Source organism: Pleurodeles waltl, chromosome 6 (genome assembly GCF_031143425.1).
Source record: "Pleurodeles waltl isolate 20211129_DDA chromosome 6, aPleWal1.hap1.20221129, whole genome shotgun sequence".
Classification (NCBI taxonomy): Eukaryota; Metazoa; Chordata; class Amphibia; order Caudata; family Salamandridae; genus Pleurodeles; species Pleurodeles waltl.
The window spans coordinates 326,226,074-326,245,097 of NC_090445.1; the positions used below are offsets into that span (position 1 = coordinate 326,226,074).

The window sequence follows — 19,024 nt, forward strand, 5'->3', positions numbered from 1 at the left end:
AAGGGCTACTCCCTCCTTTTCGAGTCTTCTCCTCCTGCCATGCTACCTTCATTCGACCACATATCGGAGGATCTTATGGCTCTTCTGCGCAAGGAAGTCAAAGCTCTTTTGGTTAAAGGGAGCTATAGAGAGGGTCCCTGCATCAGAAGTAGGTTGTGGTTGTTATTCCCGCAACTTTCTGGTGCCAAAGAAGGACAAGGGCCTTTGTTCTATCTGTGATCTTTGGTCTCTCAATCTCTTCCTCAAAAAGGAGAAGTTCAAGATGCTGACATTGGCTCAGGTCTTATCTGCCCTGGACACGGAAGACTGGATGATAGCATTGGACTTGCAGGATGCATACTTCCACACCCCCGTCTTGCCAGCCCATAGACGTTACCTAAGATTCGTGAACGACCACTTTCAGTTCACCGTGCTCCCTTTTGGCTTTGCCAGGGCCCCTCGGGTTTTCACGAAGGTGATGGTAGTGGTTGCAGCTGATCTACGCAGGTTAGAGGTCCCAGTCTTCCCCTGCCACAACCACTGGCTATTAAAGGTGGATATGCCCCAGAAAGTCGTCTCCCACCTCCAGAATACGACTCTTGCATTCTCTGGGGTTCACTATAAACATGCTGAAGTCACATGTTACTCCTTCTCAGACGCTCCCTGTCATCAGAGCTGTTCTCGATACAGTGCAGTTTCGGGCTTATCCTCACGAAATGCAAGTCCAGGATATTCGGGCTATGATACCGATGTTTCAGCCTCTGTCCTGGATTTCGGTGAGAATGACTCTGAACCTGCTAGACCTCAAGGCCTCATGTATCCTGCTGGTAGAAAAGGCCAGATCGCAAATGCCGGCTCTGCAGTGGGACCTGAAGTTCCAGTGGGAGCAGCATCAGGGGAGACTCTCCGACAAAGTCCAGATCTTGGAAGGAGCTGCGAAAGATCTTCCGTGGTGGCTAACAAATCAAGATTGGGTCAAAGGCAGATCCCTCTCCATTCCCCAACCAGACCTCACAGTAGTGACAGATGCGTCACTCCTGGGATGGGGCAGCCACATGGGAGAAGCAGGGATCCGAAGCCTCTCATCGCTGGTGGAATCCGGGCTTCATATCAATCTATTGGAGCTCCGAGCGATTTGATTAGCATTTCTTCCCTTTCTCAAAGGAAAAGCAGTGCAAGTATTCACGGACAACACCACTGCCATGTGGTACTGCAACAAACAAGGCGGAGTGGGGTCATGGACTCTTTGTCAAGAGGCGCTTCGTCTCTGGACTTGGCTGGAACATCAGAACATTTCCCCAGTGGTTCAACATCTGGTGGGCTCTTTGAACGCTAGAGCAGACAAACAGTAGACGATGCATAGTCGATCACGAATGGCGTCTCCATCCCGAGGTGTCGCAATTTCTCTTTCAGCAGTGCAGAGAGCCTTGGTTAGATCTCTTCACCTCCGCAGAGAACGCACAATGTCAGCTGTTTTGCACGTTGGAATTTCCAAGATGGCACTTGGTCGGTGATGCCTTTTTTCTCGAGTGGAGCTCAGGCTTCCTGTACACCTTTCTGCCTGTACCACTTCTGCCCAGGGTTTTGACGAAGATCAGGCAAGACCAAGCCCAAGTTATCCTGGTGGCTCCGGATTAGGCATGAAGAGTCTGGTATCCCAAACTCTTGATCATGCCATAGTTCCTCCGATCAGACTGCCCCTTTGGAGTATCTTCTGTCACAGCAGCAGCTGTCGGTCATCCAAGCAAACCGGTCCACTCTTCGCCTTCTTGCATGGAGATTGAGCAGCAACAACTGACGGCTTTTGACCTTCCGCCCGAAGTCTGTAGTGTCATCTTGGCAGCCAGACGTCCCTCCACCAAAATGGTTATACGTCTGTCGTTGGAAGAAAAAAATTGTGGCATGGTGTATTGACAAATCTGTCGATCCTCTCTGCACCTCTTTCTGAAGTTCTGCTCTTTGTTCACTTTCTTGCCCAACAGGGCTCTGCCTTGGGCACCCTCAAGGGCTATCTTTCTGCTATCTCTGCCTTCCTGAGACTACTTGACCAATCTTTTTTATTTAAATCTCCCATTGTCGGGAGGTTTCTCAAAGGCCTCACACAACTATTCCCACCCATCCCATTTATCATGCCCCAATGGGATTTAAATTTAGTCCTCACATATCAGATGTGCACTTCATTCGAGTCACTTCATTGCTGCTTTAGGAAGTTGGCTCTCTATGTACTATTTCAAAGTAAGAAATAGTGTGCACAGAGTCCAAGGGTTCCCCTTAGAGTTAAGACAGTGGCCAAAAGAGAGAATTCTAATGCTCTCTTTTGTGGTAGTGTGGTCGAGCAGTAGGCTTATCAGAGGGTAGTGTTAAGCATTTGTTGTACACACACGGGCAATAAATGAGGAACACACACTCAAAGACTTACTCCAGGCTAATAGGTTTTTATATAGAAGAATATATTTTCGTAGTTTATTTTAGGAACCACAGGTTCAAGGTTTACCATAATCAATGTTAATGTAAGGTACTTCACTTAGATACTTTAGGAACTTTGAATGAAAACGATATCATGTACAGTCTTTATAAAAATGGCAATAAGCTATTTTCAAAGTGGACACAGTGCAAAAATCAACAGTTCCTGGGGAGGTAAGTAAAGGTTAGATTAGGAGGTAAGTAAAACACTTACAAGTCTCAGTTCCTGGGCATAGGCAGCCCACCGTTGGGGGTTCAGGACAACCCCAAAGTTAACACACCAGCAGCTCAGGGACGGTCAGGTGTGGAGGTTAAAGAGGTGCCCAAAACACATAGGCGCCTATGGAGAACAGGATTGCTCCGGTTCCGGTCTGCCAGCAGGTAAGTACCCGGGTCCTTGGGGGGGGGGCTGACCTGGGGGGTTTTGTAGAGCACTGGGGGGACACAAGTAGGCGCACACAACACACACTCAGCGGCACAGGGGCGGCTGGGTGCAGTGTGCAAAGGAGGCGTCTGGTTTTAGATAGGAAACAATGGAGGGACCTGGAGGGGCACTCTAGCGATGCAGGCAGGCACAGGAGGGGCTTCGTGGGACAGCCACCACCTGGGCTAGGCTGAGGGTCACTCTTGCACTGAGGTTCGGTTCCTTCAGATCCTGGGGGCTGCGGGTGCAGTGCTTGGTCCAGGCGTCGGGTCCCTTATTACAGGCCGTCGCGGTCAGGGGGAGCCTCTGGATTCTCTCTACAGGCGTCGCTGTGGGTGTCCAGGGGGTTCGTCTCGGGTGACTCACTGGGTCGTAGTCGCTGGGTAGTCCTCCCTGTGATGTTGTTTCTCTGGATCTCGAGCTGGGGGCGTCGGGTGCAGAGTGTGAAGTCTCACGCTTCCGGCGGCAAGAGTGAGTTCTTTGGAAGTTACTTCTTTGTTGCAAAGATGTAGCCGTTTTTGAGCAGAGCCGCTGCTCACTGGAGTTTCTTGGTCCTGGGGGTCAGGGCAGTCCTCGGAGGCTTCAGAGGTCGCTGATCCCTGTTGGATGCATCGCTGGTTGCAGTTTTTCGACTCTGGAGACAGGCCTGTAGGGCTGGGGCCAAAGCAGTTGTCGTCGTCTCTGCAGGCTTGTCGGTCAGCAGTCCTCCTTTTTAGTTCAGGTTGCAGGAATCTGATTTCCTGGGTTCTGGGGTGCCCCTAAGTACTAAATTTAGGGGTGTGTTTAGGTCTGGGAGTGCAGTAGCCAATGGGAGGAGGCACAAAGAGGGTGTAGCCACCTTCCAGGACAGTAGCCATTGGCTACTGCACTCCCAGACCTGAACACACTCCTAAATTGAGTACCAGGAACCTGAACCCAGGAAATCGGATTCCTGCATCCTGAAGAAGGGACTGCCGACCTGAAAGCCGCGCACGTGAACGACGGAGACAACAAATGACTTGGCCCCAACCCTACTGGCCTGTCGCCAGACTTAAAGAACCTGAACAGCGATGCATCCAGCAGAACCAGCGACCTCCTGAGGACTCGGAGGACTGACCTGCACCTAAAGGACCAAGAACCTCGCAAGGACAGCGGCTCTGTCCATAAACAACTACAAAAACAGCAACAAGACACCAACTTCCCGCCAGAAGTGTGCGTCTTCACACTGTTCACCTGACGCCCCTGGCTTGAGTTTGGAGAAACCAACACTGCAGAGAGGACTCCCAGGCGACTCCAATGACGTGGACACCCTGAGTCGACCTCCCCGCACCCCCACAGGGAGGCCTGCAGAGAGGATCCAGAGGCTCCCCCTGACTGCGACTGTCTGGTAACAAAGGAACTCAACGCCTGGACCAAGCACTGCACCTGCAGCCCCCAGGACCCAGAGGAACCACTTACCATTGCAGGAGTGACTAGCAGCCGGCCCTAATCCTAGCCCAGTCAGTGGCTGGCCTGAGAAATTCCCCTGTGCCCTGCCTGCATTGCCAGAGTGACCCCCGGGTCCCTCCATTGTTTTCAACAACAAACCTGATGCCTACTTTGTACACTGCACCCGTCGGCCCCTGTGCGGCTGAGGGTGTGTTTTGTGTGCTTGTGTTTCTCCCCCTCCACTCCATGCTCTACAAAACCGCCCTGGTAAGCTCCATGAAGACGCAGGTACTTACCTGCTAGCAGACTGGAACCAGAGCACCCCTGTTCTCCATAGGTGCCTGTGTGTTTTGGGCCCTCCCTTAACCTCTGCATCTCACCGGCCCTGTGTTGCTGGTGCGGTTGCTTTGGGGTTTCCTTGAACCCCCAATGGTGGGCTGCCTATGCCCAGGAGACTGACCGTGTAAGTGGTTTACTTGGCTGAAAAACAAACGTTTACTTACCACCCCCAGGAACGGTTGATGTTTGCACTGTGCCCACTTTTAAAATAGCTATTTGCCATTTTAACCAAAACTGTGTGTATTACTGTTTTACATCAAAGTTCTATACTTACCTGTGTGAAGTACCTTGCAATTTATGTCCTTACCTCAAATTTAAATCTTGTGGTTGTAAAAATAGATAATATATTTTTCTATATAAAAACCTATTGGCCTGGAGTTAAATCTTTGGTGTGTTCTAATTTATTGCCTGTGTGTATACAACAAATGCTTAACACTTCCCTCGGATAAGCCTACTTCTCGACCACACTTCCAAAAAATAGAGCATTAGTATTATCTAATTTTGCCACTATCATGGACTCTGTGCACACTATTTGTGCACACTATTGCTCACTTTGAGAGAGTATATGCACAGCCAACTTCCTACAATCTCTTATCTTTTTCTTCTCTTAATGCTCTCGTCTTCATAATTTAGTTTTCATATTTTCGCTTCGTTTTATTGTCTGTCCATCTCTGTATAAACGGTATGGTGTTAATGTGCTTAATGCTATCTGTCTTGTTACAAAATGTTGCATCCTAACTCAGTGTTTTAAAAAAAAAAAGGATTATGAATAAATGTAAGAAAATGTTTCTTCGTTCCTTTCTTCCTTGCTTTCATGGTATGTCTGTCTGTGCTCTTCTAGGCACCTACAGCCCATGCTGCACTTAGTCTGTCAAGCTCTGGGAGATGAAAATGTTGTTGTCCGGAACGCAGCACTCTTTGCCCTGGGACAGTTTTCTGAAAATCTGCAAGTAAGTAGAGGAGTTTGCCATTATCTTTCTCAATCCTGCTTGTGTGTGAAAAGTTCTGCCCCTTCCACACATTACAATTTTGCATTATCTCTAAGTTCTTTTTTAGGTTTGACATCTAATGGTGCTTGCACTATTCATGGCAAAACTATTGTAATCTTTACATGTATACAGAATGCATCTATATGGAAAGAGACAAAGAACTCTTTCAGCCATTGGTTACTTCTTGTGTCATTGACATTATAGACCCTCATCTGATAGAGAGTTCTAGTTGCAGATTCCTTACCTTAGAATTTCCCCCAGGCGTCAGACTGAATCAGGAGATTTTTCTTCGAGCATTACCCTTGCGTGTCGATAGGTGGTGTCTGTTGACTCCGTGGGTGTCGTGGTCACCGGGAAAGCGTCGGGAGTAGTACATAGACGCCGCCTCAGTGCAGTTACGTCAGTTCTTTTATTTGCGTGCCACGCGCTGATCCGGAGACAGCTACCCTGGTCTCTTTTTGACCGAATTCGACCATTTTGTAGAGTTTTCTAGTAAGCTTTTGGTGCGTCGAGGATGTCCCCGAAGAACGGGTTCAAGCCGTGCGAGGACTGTCACCGCATGATGTTGGTGACCGATCCGCATCGGGTTTGATTGTGGTGTCTCGAGCGCGACCACGACCACAGTCGTCCTCCGAGTGCCGGGCCATGCCCCCGAAGGCCTTGAGGGAGTGGTCCCTCAAGCTCATGGCAGCCTGGCGCTCGAGACCATTTGCGGCGCGTCAACGCTCAAGGCCTCTGTCCTCGGACCCTGCGTCTGCTCTGCGCTTCCCCAAGTTTCCAGGAGCCGGAGTGACCTCCGCCCATTTTAGGAATTCTATAAGGCCATGTGCCTCATCTTTGGGCAGACCGACCCGATACGGCGTCTTCAGGCCCAAGGGGTTCGGTTGAGGGGCCTTTGGGTTCTGCGCCGGCGGCTTCGACTCCGGCCACCAAGGTCCTCTCTGGATTCGTGAGCGGATCAGCGGCGGTCGCACCATTGAGACCTTCCCCGGCGCCAGGTCGATTATCGACACTCCCGAAGTGGTAGTGCCCATTATCGATGTCGACCCGATCCTTATACCCGACAACTCGAAGTCTGAGCGGCATCAGTTGACGCCGCCTTTGTCTTCGATGAGGCCTATTCACCCCTGGTCGGATTAGGACCCTTTTTTCTATGGGTACGAATTCGGGGAAGGATTGCAGTGGGCCCTGGACCTTTTTGAATACCAGGATGAGCCATCTTTGGACTGGGTACTGGAATTGGGCGACGCCAGAGTACTGGACACTTCTCCAGACACTGGCATGCTGTCTCCTCCTACTGTGGTTATGGCGGAGGGAGCAACTTTCGTTATGGTGGTTAGTAGGGTGGCTGAGGTCCTTGGCCTTGAGCTACCTACTGTAGAGGTCATGTCCAACCTCCTGACGGAGGTGCTTCAGCCAGGGGCTTCTACATCGGAGCCCCTTTTACCGTTCAATTAAGCCCTCACTGATGTCCTTTTGGGTAGTTGGTCCAAACCCAACACAGGAGCTCCTGTGAATAGGACTATCCACGCTGCCATCTGCCCGCTCTAAACGATCCTAAATTCCTGTCCCAACACCCCAACCCTGAGAGTCTTGTCATTCAGGCTTTCTCTTCTTAAGGCGCATTCCCTTCCGCACCCCCGGATAGGGAATGAAAAAGCTGTAACAATTTGGGAAGAAGTTGTTTTCTTCCTCCAGTCTCACGCTGAGGTCTGTGAACACCGCATACCTTTTGGGCTGCTATGCCCACTCTCTTTAGGATACGGTTGCGCAAGTCCTGCAGCAGATACTGGAGGAGGCCCGTGCTATTGTCTCCCAAGCTGTCAACGATGGGAGAGATGGGGCGAAGTTCACAATCCGATGTGGGCTCGACACGACCGACAAGCAGATTGGATGCTACGACAGTGGCATTGAGCCGCCATGCCTGGTTGCGTACTTCTAGTTCTTCTCGGGATGTCCAACAGTCACTCATGGACATGCCCTCTGATGGCTCCCGTGTCTTTAGAGAAGTTTTTTGGGTTTGTGAAGCATAGTGATTGATGGCATTTTGCCTGCTAACAAGTAACACTGAATGGCAGAGGAGACCTTGTGCATCATTCTTGTCTGCTCACTCAGTTAGCAGAGCTCAGAACGAGGATAACTTGTCTCGTGTTTCAATATTTTTATTAGGGTTTTCACTGATAGTCCTGAATGTAGAATAGTCTTATTTGTGTGAATTGACTCCTGATCATTATATATATATATATCTATACACACACACACACGTATATATAGAAAGCTACAGTCGCATAATTATTATTTTTAACCAAATTGTAGTATTTAATGTGAGAAAATGCTTTAAAATAAGTACGTTGACCTATTCTCCTGCAGCAGGTGCAGTAAAGGGAAAGATGTCAGTCTGGTTCAAATGCATTAGCTGTACTCCGCATACATTGTAGCTTTAAGAGAGCTAGCAGCTTCCATTATCCAGCATGCAATGTGCTGGCAGTTTGCCTCTATTTTTGTTAATTTTTTTAAATAAACTTTATTGATTTTCAGTTATGTATTATTAGGGAGAAGGTGAGGCGTAAGGGCCTGAGCTGCTGACTTTGGAGCTAGAGGAACCAGTTTCGAGTCCTTATTTTAATACAGACATTTAACTTTAACACTTTTAGGAAATTAAAGCAATAAATTGATTCCACACACCATCAAACAGAATATCAGTTACTTCGACTTAACAATTCAGTTAAATGGGTGACATCAGAGGAATATGAATATGGTGTCACAGTGGAAATAAGACTTGTCTTCAGTCAATAATTTAATTCAACCAGTATTAATTCCCCGCCCCCAAACCAGATATCACTAATATATTTCTCCTGTTAGTGTAGCACATAATCATAACACCGGGCAACGTGTGATAGCCCCCCCCCCCCCAGGGTTTAGTGCGGCCCAACGTATATGGTATGTCAATAATCATGCAACATCTGTGACAGCTCATTCTAAAGAATTCTCCCCTGTACATTCAGGGTGGTATTACAGTCGATGTTGTGGGAATATAAGGAATATGTTACCAAAAACCGATGCTACCATCCAATCTGTAGTAAATCACTGTCATCATGGGCTTTAAAGGATTCTAGCAGTGCATCCCACTCCTTTACTATTGTTTTTTTTTTTTTGCAAACAACTATACTCCTCCTTACATAGAGCTGTGCTCTCTGCCAAACCGCACCTGTCTATCTTCTCCCTCTATTGTGTTCTAGTAGGCGACACTGTGGACTTCCACCTCCTGGTGAAAAGGTGTTTAGCCAATAACAGCGATAAATCTGCATCATGCCATCACCCTTTCGCCCCAGGGTCGGGGTAAAAGCCCTAAGATAAGTGTCAACAGTGTGCCAGATTTCCATCCCAGTTACATCTGTCAGTATCCACTGGATCCAAGTCCAGTAGGAGGACAATGCAGAGCAAGACCCCAGCATTTGTATTAGATCTACATCATCAGCATGGCAACGGGGGCATGCCAAGAACACTGCAGTATACATTGCATTGAGGCTATGTGGTGTGAGATAAGCTCTCTGTAGTATTGAATATTGAATAAATTTAAATCGGCAGTTGCAGGACAATTTCTTATATTTGGTGCGCAGAGGTGTTAATGAAACCATTAACAGCTAGCAGATCAGATGCCTACCATGACCCATAGTGTTCATCGCTTGTACAAATTAATGTGTGGAGGGGGTTCCATACTGTCTGGGTCTAATGTTGTTTAACATATCTTGTAATACTCGCATCTGTCAAAAATGAGACCTCTGGTACATTCTGAGCATTGACGAAATCTGCATGGCTCCAAAGGGTGTTGTTGCCAAATAGTGCTCCAACTGTTGTGACTCCTTCCTGTTGCCAAGGACGTAACCTTGTGCCTGTGAGAACCCCAGCAGTTGTGGGAAGTCCTAACAGTGTTAATTTTGGGGAACAAGGTGTTGTTGGTGCAGTATGTGTCATATCCAGCTTCTAGTAGGCCAGGGCAATCCGAAGCAGCAGAAGGGCCATAGAGGGTACAGGAGACCTGGTGCAAGTCCCGCTGTGGAGCTTCCCCTGAGTCACCATCTTCTTTGTGTAGCCTGTTTCTTGAAGAGGTTGCCCTGCTTAGTAGGAAAGCTCTGCAGTTGACCTGAAAGGCAGTAGACTTTGAAGTCCAGGGGCATCTATAATTTGGCAACACTGACTCGTTGTCCACCAGTACCTCCTACCAGGTCAATTAGGAGTGTATTTAAGGATTTTTAAAAAAGGGTCAGGTTTACTTCCAGCTAGTTCACAAAATAGTAAAGGAGCCACTGCAACATCACCATCTTAGTGAGTGGTAGTCGACCTGCTATCAACAGTAGGTGTGTAATCCAAAACTGGATTTGAGATCGGAGGGATGCGACTGCTTTCTGTAAATTTCCCTCTATTAGATCTGTTGGTGTTCTGTAGATCTGTTTCCCTGGATAATGAAATGTTGTGTGCCACCAGTATCGCCACCTCCCCAAAGGACAAGGTGGTGCTTAGAGTCCCTCAAATGAAATGATATGTGATTTAGTAACATTAACTCAAAGGCCTGAGAGGGACGCAAAGACAGAGAATATCTGAGATACTGTGATAAAATCCAGTAGAAGGTCCCTGTGTACAGTATTATATTGTCAGCAAAAAGGGAAATGGCTTGCATTGCAAACCCTGTCGGTATCTCCCAGTTTCCTGCCCCCTACCGATTGCACTGTGCCAGTGGTTCCAAAGCTAGTACAAACAATAACTGGGACAAGGGGCAGCTTTGCCTTGTACCTCTAAATATGGGATAGGTTTCTGAGATATGCACTCCGGTACACCCCCTCGCGGTGGTAGAAGTGCATAACACCCGAATCCATTGTAGATAGGTTGGGGGAGATCCTAAATCTACGAAGTTCTGTAAGCGAGTAATCCCACCTAAGCGTGTCAAAAGCCTGGCAGAGATCTAATAAAAGGCATCCAGTCAAGGGATAATGGTCACAGACAGAATCCCCCTAGACCCACCCAGGTAGGACAGTGCCACCTGGGCGGACTCAACCTCACTGTTAAAGGAACAGGAGGGAGTGCGTAAATAAACTTGTTTCTGGAAAGATCGGGATCCAGCTAATCTACTGAAAAACTAAAAACACCTAAGCAGACACCTGTGAAGAGCAACAAATTTAATGGTGGTGTCTGTCTGGTGTAGTTGAAAAGGGGGGTTGGGACACCTCTGTGAGGACAAGGACTCACAGGGTCACCTAACTAATTACTAGCCAACATGTTTCTGCCCTCAAAAGTGAGCCAATGAAGGTCTCGGGGCATTCGTCAGGGCCTAGGATCCCTACGTCTCACGTTGGAGGAAAATACTCTATGGGGAAATCAAAGAGTGAGAAAATGAAAAAAGAATGATCTACATTACCCAAGGAATTACCTTGAGGCGGCCTATGGGGAGAAAAACAATTAATTAGCACTCTGGTGGCACACAGCACTGCAAAACCAACCAACTACACACGTGTCAAGGGGATGCATTCATGCACGAAACACATATGTTCAAAAAAGGTAAAATACATGCGTGGAGTGACTGAGTGGGTATATCTACACAAGTGGACAGTCCTATCACTGCAGGGAATTATAGTTCTTACCCTTTTCTTAGAGGCAGCTAGCCTCTGGTATCCAGGAGGGGGAGTGTCCCCTTATAGTCACACACTAAGGGATAGAGATGAACATAAAGACGAAGTGAGGAGAGGAACAGAAGTAGGCAGAATAGATACAGAGGGAGCAATAGGGGGGGGAAAGAAAAGCAAGTTCCCATTAGGAACCCACTATTGCTGGTAGAAAAATACTGGTTAAGAGAAACCGGAGTGACTATAGACAAAAAAAGTAAGATTAAAAGCAATAAGGGCTTATCTGTGTTGCCTGTGATCCGGTATGCCACTCACTACATCAAAGGGGACGCTCGCCGTGCGCCTACTTCGTCCTCTCCTTGGACCGCTTGTGACAAGTGGCTGAGGGAGAACGGTCTATTTATGGCTGTAAGAAATTCCAGGTGCGCCCTGTTAGCGCGTAAATTGGAGTTCAATTAATGTTAATCACCGTCGCGGGCCTCTTTGCGTTACTAGCCTCGATATGATTGCCGTAATGGCGGGCGCACCGGCCAAGCCGGGGCGCTGACATGAATGTGATCGAGTGCAAAGGCGGGCCTCTTTAGGTTGATGGCGCGATGTGCTTTGTCGCACCCGCGGGCGCCCCAGCAGACAGACACCACCATTAAATTTGTTGCTCTTCACAGGTGTCTGCTTAGGTGTTTTTAGTTTTTCAGTAGATTAGCTGGATCCCGATCTTTCCAGAAACAAGTTTATTTACGCACTCCCTCCTGTTCCTTTAACAGTGAGGTTGAGTCCGCCCAGGTGGCACTGTCCTACCTGGGTGGGTCTAGGTGGTCAAATGATGAAGCATGACACTATATAGTGTGTGAGACCACCTTGTCCGTAAAAGGAAATTCCCTTCTTCCCACCCCTCGCTGTTCCACTCGGTAATTTCCAACTGACATTCCACTGACTTTACCCTTCCAAATAGGAATACATACAACCTAGGACTACGCTAATATCCGCGACGTCCGCTTCTAGAGAACCCCGTACTTTCGTGTGTACTTTGAATTATAGGGAGCTAAGTACGGAGTGTTCCTCCATAGTTATCCCCCCTCCTCCCTCTTCCTCTCTCCATGTGTAATGATAGTTGAGCAGCTGCTAGCTGCGAGAGTTCCCCCCCCTCTAGTGAGTAATTATTGCTCCTTTGTCCAGGGCCACACACCAACACTAAGGTTGTTTGTCCTCTTCCCTTTCTTTTCCCCTCTCCCCCTACTGCCTCATATCGGTGCTCTTTCTTCCCCAGTATGGCGGAAGGACTCTCCTTCAGTGATGAGGATCTGACAGCCATTCTGTCGGCCCCCTCACTTCTTGGTGATACCACCCTCTCCAAAAGTTTGTCCCAGTTGGGCGACTGGGATACACTAGTAGAACTAAAACGATCTCATGTCAAAACTATTCTCCACGGGGCCGTTCTGACTGAATACCTCCGGAGCAATACAGCACCAAATGGACTGTTGGTCACCAATGCCCCACGTATATTCCTTGAAGATCTAGAATTTAGAAAGGATTGGGCTTTGATAGCATGGAAGTGTACTAGAGATTGGCTCATCCTGATCATAAAAACAGCGACAAGGTTATCCGAGGCACTCCTAATTCAGATAAAAACGAGTGAGAATAACCTTAAATCAGGGATGAGCATTCTCTCCTTTAAAAAGAAACTAGAGGAGGTTAACAAAAATATGAACGAGCATAAGGAATATCTCACTCAGCGAAAGATTTCTAAATTCCAAAAAGATCTCGATCGGTTCTCCCACGAGAAGATATACCCTTATACCAAATCGGATTATGTAGCGAAAACTAACAACATATCCGACACCTCATCTGGTGGTAACACCAGTTCAGATAATGATAGTTCATCATCAGATAATTTGCGGCAACGTCGTGGACGACGTGGGCAACGCCGGGGAAGGTGGAATCACCCACCTATGTTACCCCCCTGCCCTCCATACCATAATCAACAATGGGGTTGGCCTTCCCAATATGGACTCCCACCTCAATACCAGGCGCCCTTTTTCCAACACCCTGCACAATGGTCTTTTCCTGAGCCACCGCAGCCTTTTTTAGACAGAGGCAACGGGAGGGGAAAAGGAAAAAGGAAAGAGGTACATTGGAGGCCAAGAGAGGACACCCCAGAGAATACTGCACAAAGGGAACCCCTCCCAGGGACAAGCAAAACACTGTAACGAGCCTGACGGATAATCAAACAGATAACATTATCAATCTTAGTAACCGGGTTCTGAGTGAAATTGAAACTAAGGCACTAAACAAGGGCTTAAACTTTGTGCCCACGCCCAAAATTGACTTATTTAAAACCCGAACAGAACTAGCGGGTTTGTTTCGAAAGATACGCTTGAAAACGTTTTTCTTGGAGAAACATTACGAGGCTTCAGACAAAAACACTGGCCTACGCCCAAAATCCACTTTCTGCCCAACCACGGGACAGATGCCCCCCGAGGTCCTGGCTTTTGAGAAATCAGTATCCCTAAAAGTCAACGCACTTACTGGGACCACCAAAAAAACATACCAGAATATGAGTACGGCCGAGCTTTCAGCTCTGAAAGGCCTGACATCTGACCCCATGATAATCATTAAACCAGCAGACAAAGGGGGAGCAACGGTAATTTCTCCACTTAAAATGTATAGAGATGAGTGCGAACGTCTGTTGGGTAACACCCACCATTATAAACGCTTATCTCGAGACCCCACACCTGATATTCAAGATGAAATTTCCTTTTTCGTGATGAAGGGCTTAGAGAACGACTGGATTACTCGACATGAGGCAGACTTCCTGATACAGGCTAACCCTAGGATTCCCTACTTTTATATTCTCCCTAAAATGCATAAAGGGAAAATTCCCCCACCAGGGAGACCTATTGTATCCGGGATCGGATCGGTTCTAGAACCCCTGTCTCAATTTGTGGATTTCTTCCTTCAGCCATTGGTCAGAAGAATTCCTACTTACCTAAAAGACACGACGGATGTGTTAGTCTTATTAGACTCGGTGGCTTTTGACACAACTAGAGAACTGTTGATCACCCTGGATGTAGAATCCCTATACACCAACATTCCCCAGGAGGCCACTCTGCAGGTCATTAGCGACCTTTTGGAAGCCAATAGAGGAGAGTCACGTACACCGCCTGACTTCATACTTGACTTGGCACATTTGGCTCTCACAAGGAACTACTTCAAGTTTGAGGATAACTTTTTCCTGCAAATACAGGGTACATCTATGGGTAGCACTTTCGCACCTAGCCTAGCATGTCTCTATGTTGATCACTTTGAGAGACAGGTAGTCAACCACGATGACAACCCGTTTTCCCAGCAGATTAAACTCTGGAAACGATATATAGATGACATTCTATTGGTCTGGACAGGAACTAGAGATGAGGCGATGAATTTTGTGAATTGGTTAAATACAGCTAACCCTTTCCTGAACTTCACCATGACCATAGGTGACAACCAACTAGCATTTCTTGACCTATCAATCTATGAAAGCAATGGGGCTCTAGCCACAGAGGTCTATTATAAACCCACAGATCGGAATAACCTGCTCCAATTCAAAAGCTTCCACCCAAGGTCCCTGAGGGAGAATCTCCCTGTTGGTCAATTCTTACGTCTACGACGGAATTGTTCCACCCTCACAAACTACCGCAAACACGCTGAGAAATTGGTTAGTAAGCTGCAAACCAAGGATTATCCCACACATCTGGTGAAGAGAGCATACAAAAGAGCGGGGAATAATAATAGGGACCAACTACTACAACCACGCACTAGGACGTCTGACACTGAACAAATTGTGTGTGTGACTACCTTTAATCCACTATCCAATAAGATTCAGAAAATCATCAATGATGAGTGGAAAATCCTTATATCTGGTGGTTTACCTTTTCAGCAGCCACTACATGCGTTTAAAAGAGCCACAAACATACGGGACATGGTTGTCCACACAAGACCCAAAGAAGAAAAAAACAATTCCCTGACGACACTAACCACACTATGGGGCCTCCCACCACCAAGAGGACACTACCCATGTGGCAACTGCAGTGTCTGCTGTTTCACCAAAAAGTCAACCACAATAGACCTAGACCTTAAGACTCCATGGGCTCAAAGATCCCTAACCAACTGTAACAGCAAAAACGTGATATATTTGATTAGATGCCCCTGTAACCTTAAATACGTGGGAATGACATCTAGAAAGGTCGCCACGAGAATCTGTGAACATAGGAGTACGATTCGTTGTAAACGAGAGGCTACTAAATTGACTAACCACTTCCTTCTGGAAAAACATTCGGCAGATGACTTACACTGGACGGTCATTGAGCAACTATCTCCATCGTCCTCCAATATGACACAGAGATTGCTCCAGACCGAACAACGTTGGGTCTGGAGATTACACACGGACACCAATGGTCTTAATGATGAGATCCCTTGGTTCACACTCAATAAATGATTTCTCTGACTAATTTATGAGTCCTCCCTTCCGTCCGCTTCTGCTCTATCTTTTTCTTCCCCTTTCCCCCCCCCCCCCCCCGGTTGCATTTCTTCTACAATATCCCTTCTCCCTCCTCCCTTTCTTTCGTTTCCCCCTCCTCTTTTTCCCCCCCCCCCTCTCCTTCCTTTTCTTTATCCTTTCCCTCGTTTTCCTCGTTTTTTCTTTCTTTCTTAGCCCTTTGGGCTACGGGACCGCTGGGAACTACATTTCCCAGCGGCCACTGTAAACGCGAGCCTTCCGCTGGTGGCGCTCGGGCCGGAATCTTCCGGCTCGGGCCCCACCCTTGCACTCGCCCGCATTCATGCCGGCGCCCCAGCACTGCTGGGGCGCCCGCGGGTGCGACAAAGCACATCGCGCCATCAACCTAAAGAGGCCCGCCTTTGCACTCGATCACATTCATGTCAGCGCCCCGGCTTGGCCGGTGCGCCCGCCATTACGGCAATCATATCGAGGCTAGTAACGCAAAGAGGCCCGCGACGGTGATTAACATTAATTGAACTCCAATTTACGCGCTAACAGGGCGCACCTGGAATTTCTTACAGCCATAAATAGACCGTTCTCCCTCAGCCACTTGTCACAAGCGGTCCAAGGAGAGGACGAAGTAGGCGCACGGCGAGCGTCCCCTTTGATGTAGTGAGTGGCATACCGGATCACAGGCAACACAGATAAGCCCTTATTGCTTTTAATCTTACTTTTTTTGTCTATAGTCACTCCGGTTTCTCTTAACCAGTATTTTTCTACCAGCAATAGTGGGTTCCTAATGGGAACTTGCTTTTCTTTCCCCCCCCTATTGCTCCCTCTGTATCTATTCTGCCTACTTCTGTTCCTCTCCTCACTTCGTCTTTATGTTCATCTCTATCCCTTAGTGTGTGACTATAAGGGGACACTCCCCCTCCTGGATACCAGAGGCTAGCTGCCTCTAAGAAAAGGGTAAGAACTATAATTCCCTGCAGTGATAGGACTGTCCACTTGTGTAGATATACCCACTCAGTCACTCCACGCATGTATTTTACCTTTTTTGAACATATGTGTTTCGTGCATGAATGCATCCCCTTGACACGTGTGTAGTTGGTTGGTTTTGCAGTGCTGTGTGCCACCAGAGTGCTAATTAATTGTTTTTCTCCCCATAGGCCGCCTCAAGGTAATTCCTTGGGTAATGTAGATCATTCTTTTTTCATTTTCTCACTCTTTGATTTCCCCATAGAGTATTTTCCTCCAACGTGAGACGTAGGGATCCTAGGCCCTGACGAATGCCCCGAGACCTTCATTGGCTCACTTTTGAGGGCAGAAACATGTTGGCTAGTAATTAGTTAGGTGACCCTGTGAGTCCTTGTCCTCACAGAGGTGTCCCAACCCCCCTTTTTAACTACACCAGACAGACACCACCATTAAATTTGTTGCTCTTCACAGGTGTCTGCTTAGGTGTTTTTAGTTTTTCAGTAGATTAGCTGGATCCCGATCTTTCCAGAAACAAGTTTATTTACGCACTCCCTCCTGTTCCTTTAACAGTGAGGTTGAGTCCGCCCAGGTGGCACTGTCCTACCTGGGTGGGTCTAGGTGGTCAAATGATGAAGCATGACACTATATAGTGTGTGAGACCACCTTGTCCGTAAAAGGAAATTCCCTTCTTCCCACCCCTCGCTGTTCCACTCGGTAATTTCCAACTGACATTCCACTGACTTTACCCTTCCAAATAGGAATACATACAACCTAGGACTACGCTAATATCCGCGACGTCCGCTTCTAGAGAACCCCGTACTTTCGTGTGTACTTTGAATTATAGGGAGCTAAGTACGGAGTGTTCCTCCATAGTTATCCCCCCTCCTCCCTCTTCCTCTCTCCATGTGTAATCACAGACAGAATCCGCAAATGTTGAGGGGAATGTTGCGATTAGGTACAGATCCACATTGGTCTATAGGAATGAGTTTGGACAGCAATGGAAGCAGCTGCTGCAATAGAACCTTACTTAGCATTTTATATTCTCTGTTTAGTAATGACAACGACCTATAAGAGACCATGTCCATCAGGACCTCACCAGGTTTCAGTATTGAGGCCTCCAATGCCTGTCTAGTAATAAAGGGTAGTATTCCCTCTTCCTAGGAGGACTTGTATAGTTTCTCCAGTTGTGGAACCAGTCTGTTAATGCATGTGGCATAAAAATCGACCCAGAGACCAGCTGTCTCTAGAGCCTTATTACATGCTAAGTCTTTTGTGGCTCCTCAGATCTCATCTGCCGTCAGTGGGGCATCTAGGGTGGCTTTCAGTAGCCTGCAACTTTGATAGGGTCAGTCCTGTAGAAACATGTGAATTGCTTAAGGGCCAGTAGGGGAGGAGCTGAGTAAAGACCCACATAAAAATCACGGAACGCTATAACAATTTCAATCTCTTTGTTGCTGTTAGTCCCCTGGGGGGTGATAATATGGATGACGGGAGTGGGAGGGGGTATCTGTTTGATCATGTGGGCCAGAAGCGTGCAAGATTTATCTGCTTCACTTTGTGTTTTCAACATATACCCCTGTAGGAAGCTGGCTCTATATGGTGCACTAAAAAGAAGTGCACCATGCAGAGTGTCCAGTGGATCCCCAGTTGGTTTGCAGAGGCAAAAGTAGATAGGACTAATGCTCTATTTTTGGTAGTGTGGGCGAGCAGTTAGGCTTATCAGTGGGTAGTACTAAGCATTTGTTGTACTCACAGAGGCAATAAATGAGAGACACACTCAAAGAATAAATTGGAGACCAATTTAGAAAATTAACACTACATTTTATATATATTTTAAACCCAAGAACTTTGTCGTTTAAGTATGTGTAAGAAGCTTGCTCTTACTATATCAAAATGAGATATAGTGTACACAGAGTCCAGGGGTTCCCCAAAGGCTAAAGTAGATAATACTAATGCTCTCTTTTTGGAGTGTGGTCGAGCAGTTGGGCTTATCAGAGGTTAGTGCAAATCATTTTGTTGTACACACACAGACAATAGAAGAAGCACACACTCAATGACTTAACTCCAGATCGGTGTTTTGAACATAGCAAAAATAGATATTCTTAATGTAGTTTTAGAACCACAAGATTCAAGTTGCAGGTAAGTACCTTAAAAGTTTCGTATTTCACACAGGTACCAACAGTACTTTGTTTGAAATCTGTAAGTAATACAGTTTTTAAAATATTGGCAATAATCTGTTTTCTAAACGGACACAATACAATTTTCAGAAACAGTTCCTGAGGGGGAAGTAAAGTTAGATCGGTTTACAGGTAAGTACTTACAGTGTCAGTCTCCGGGTTTTAGGAAGTTC

General features: G+C 47.2%; 1 protein-coding gene across 1 annotated transcript in view; it reads left to right on the plus strand.

The window, feature by feature from the left end:
• Positions 1 to 19,024, plus strand: part of IPO4 (importin 4) — a 1,872,953-nt gene that overhangs the window by 528,012 nt on the left and 1,325,917 nt on the right. The window contains exon 13 of the mRNA XM_069238173.1: positions 5,454 to 5,562. Coding sequence (XP_069094274.1) covers positions 5,454 to 5,562 — 109 coding nt within the window. The remainder of the gene's footprint in view (positions 1 to 5,453; positions 5,563 to 19,024) is intronic.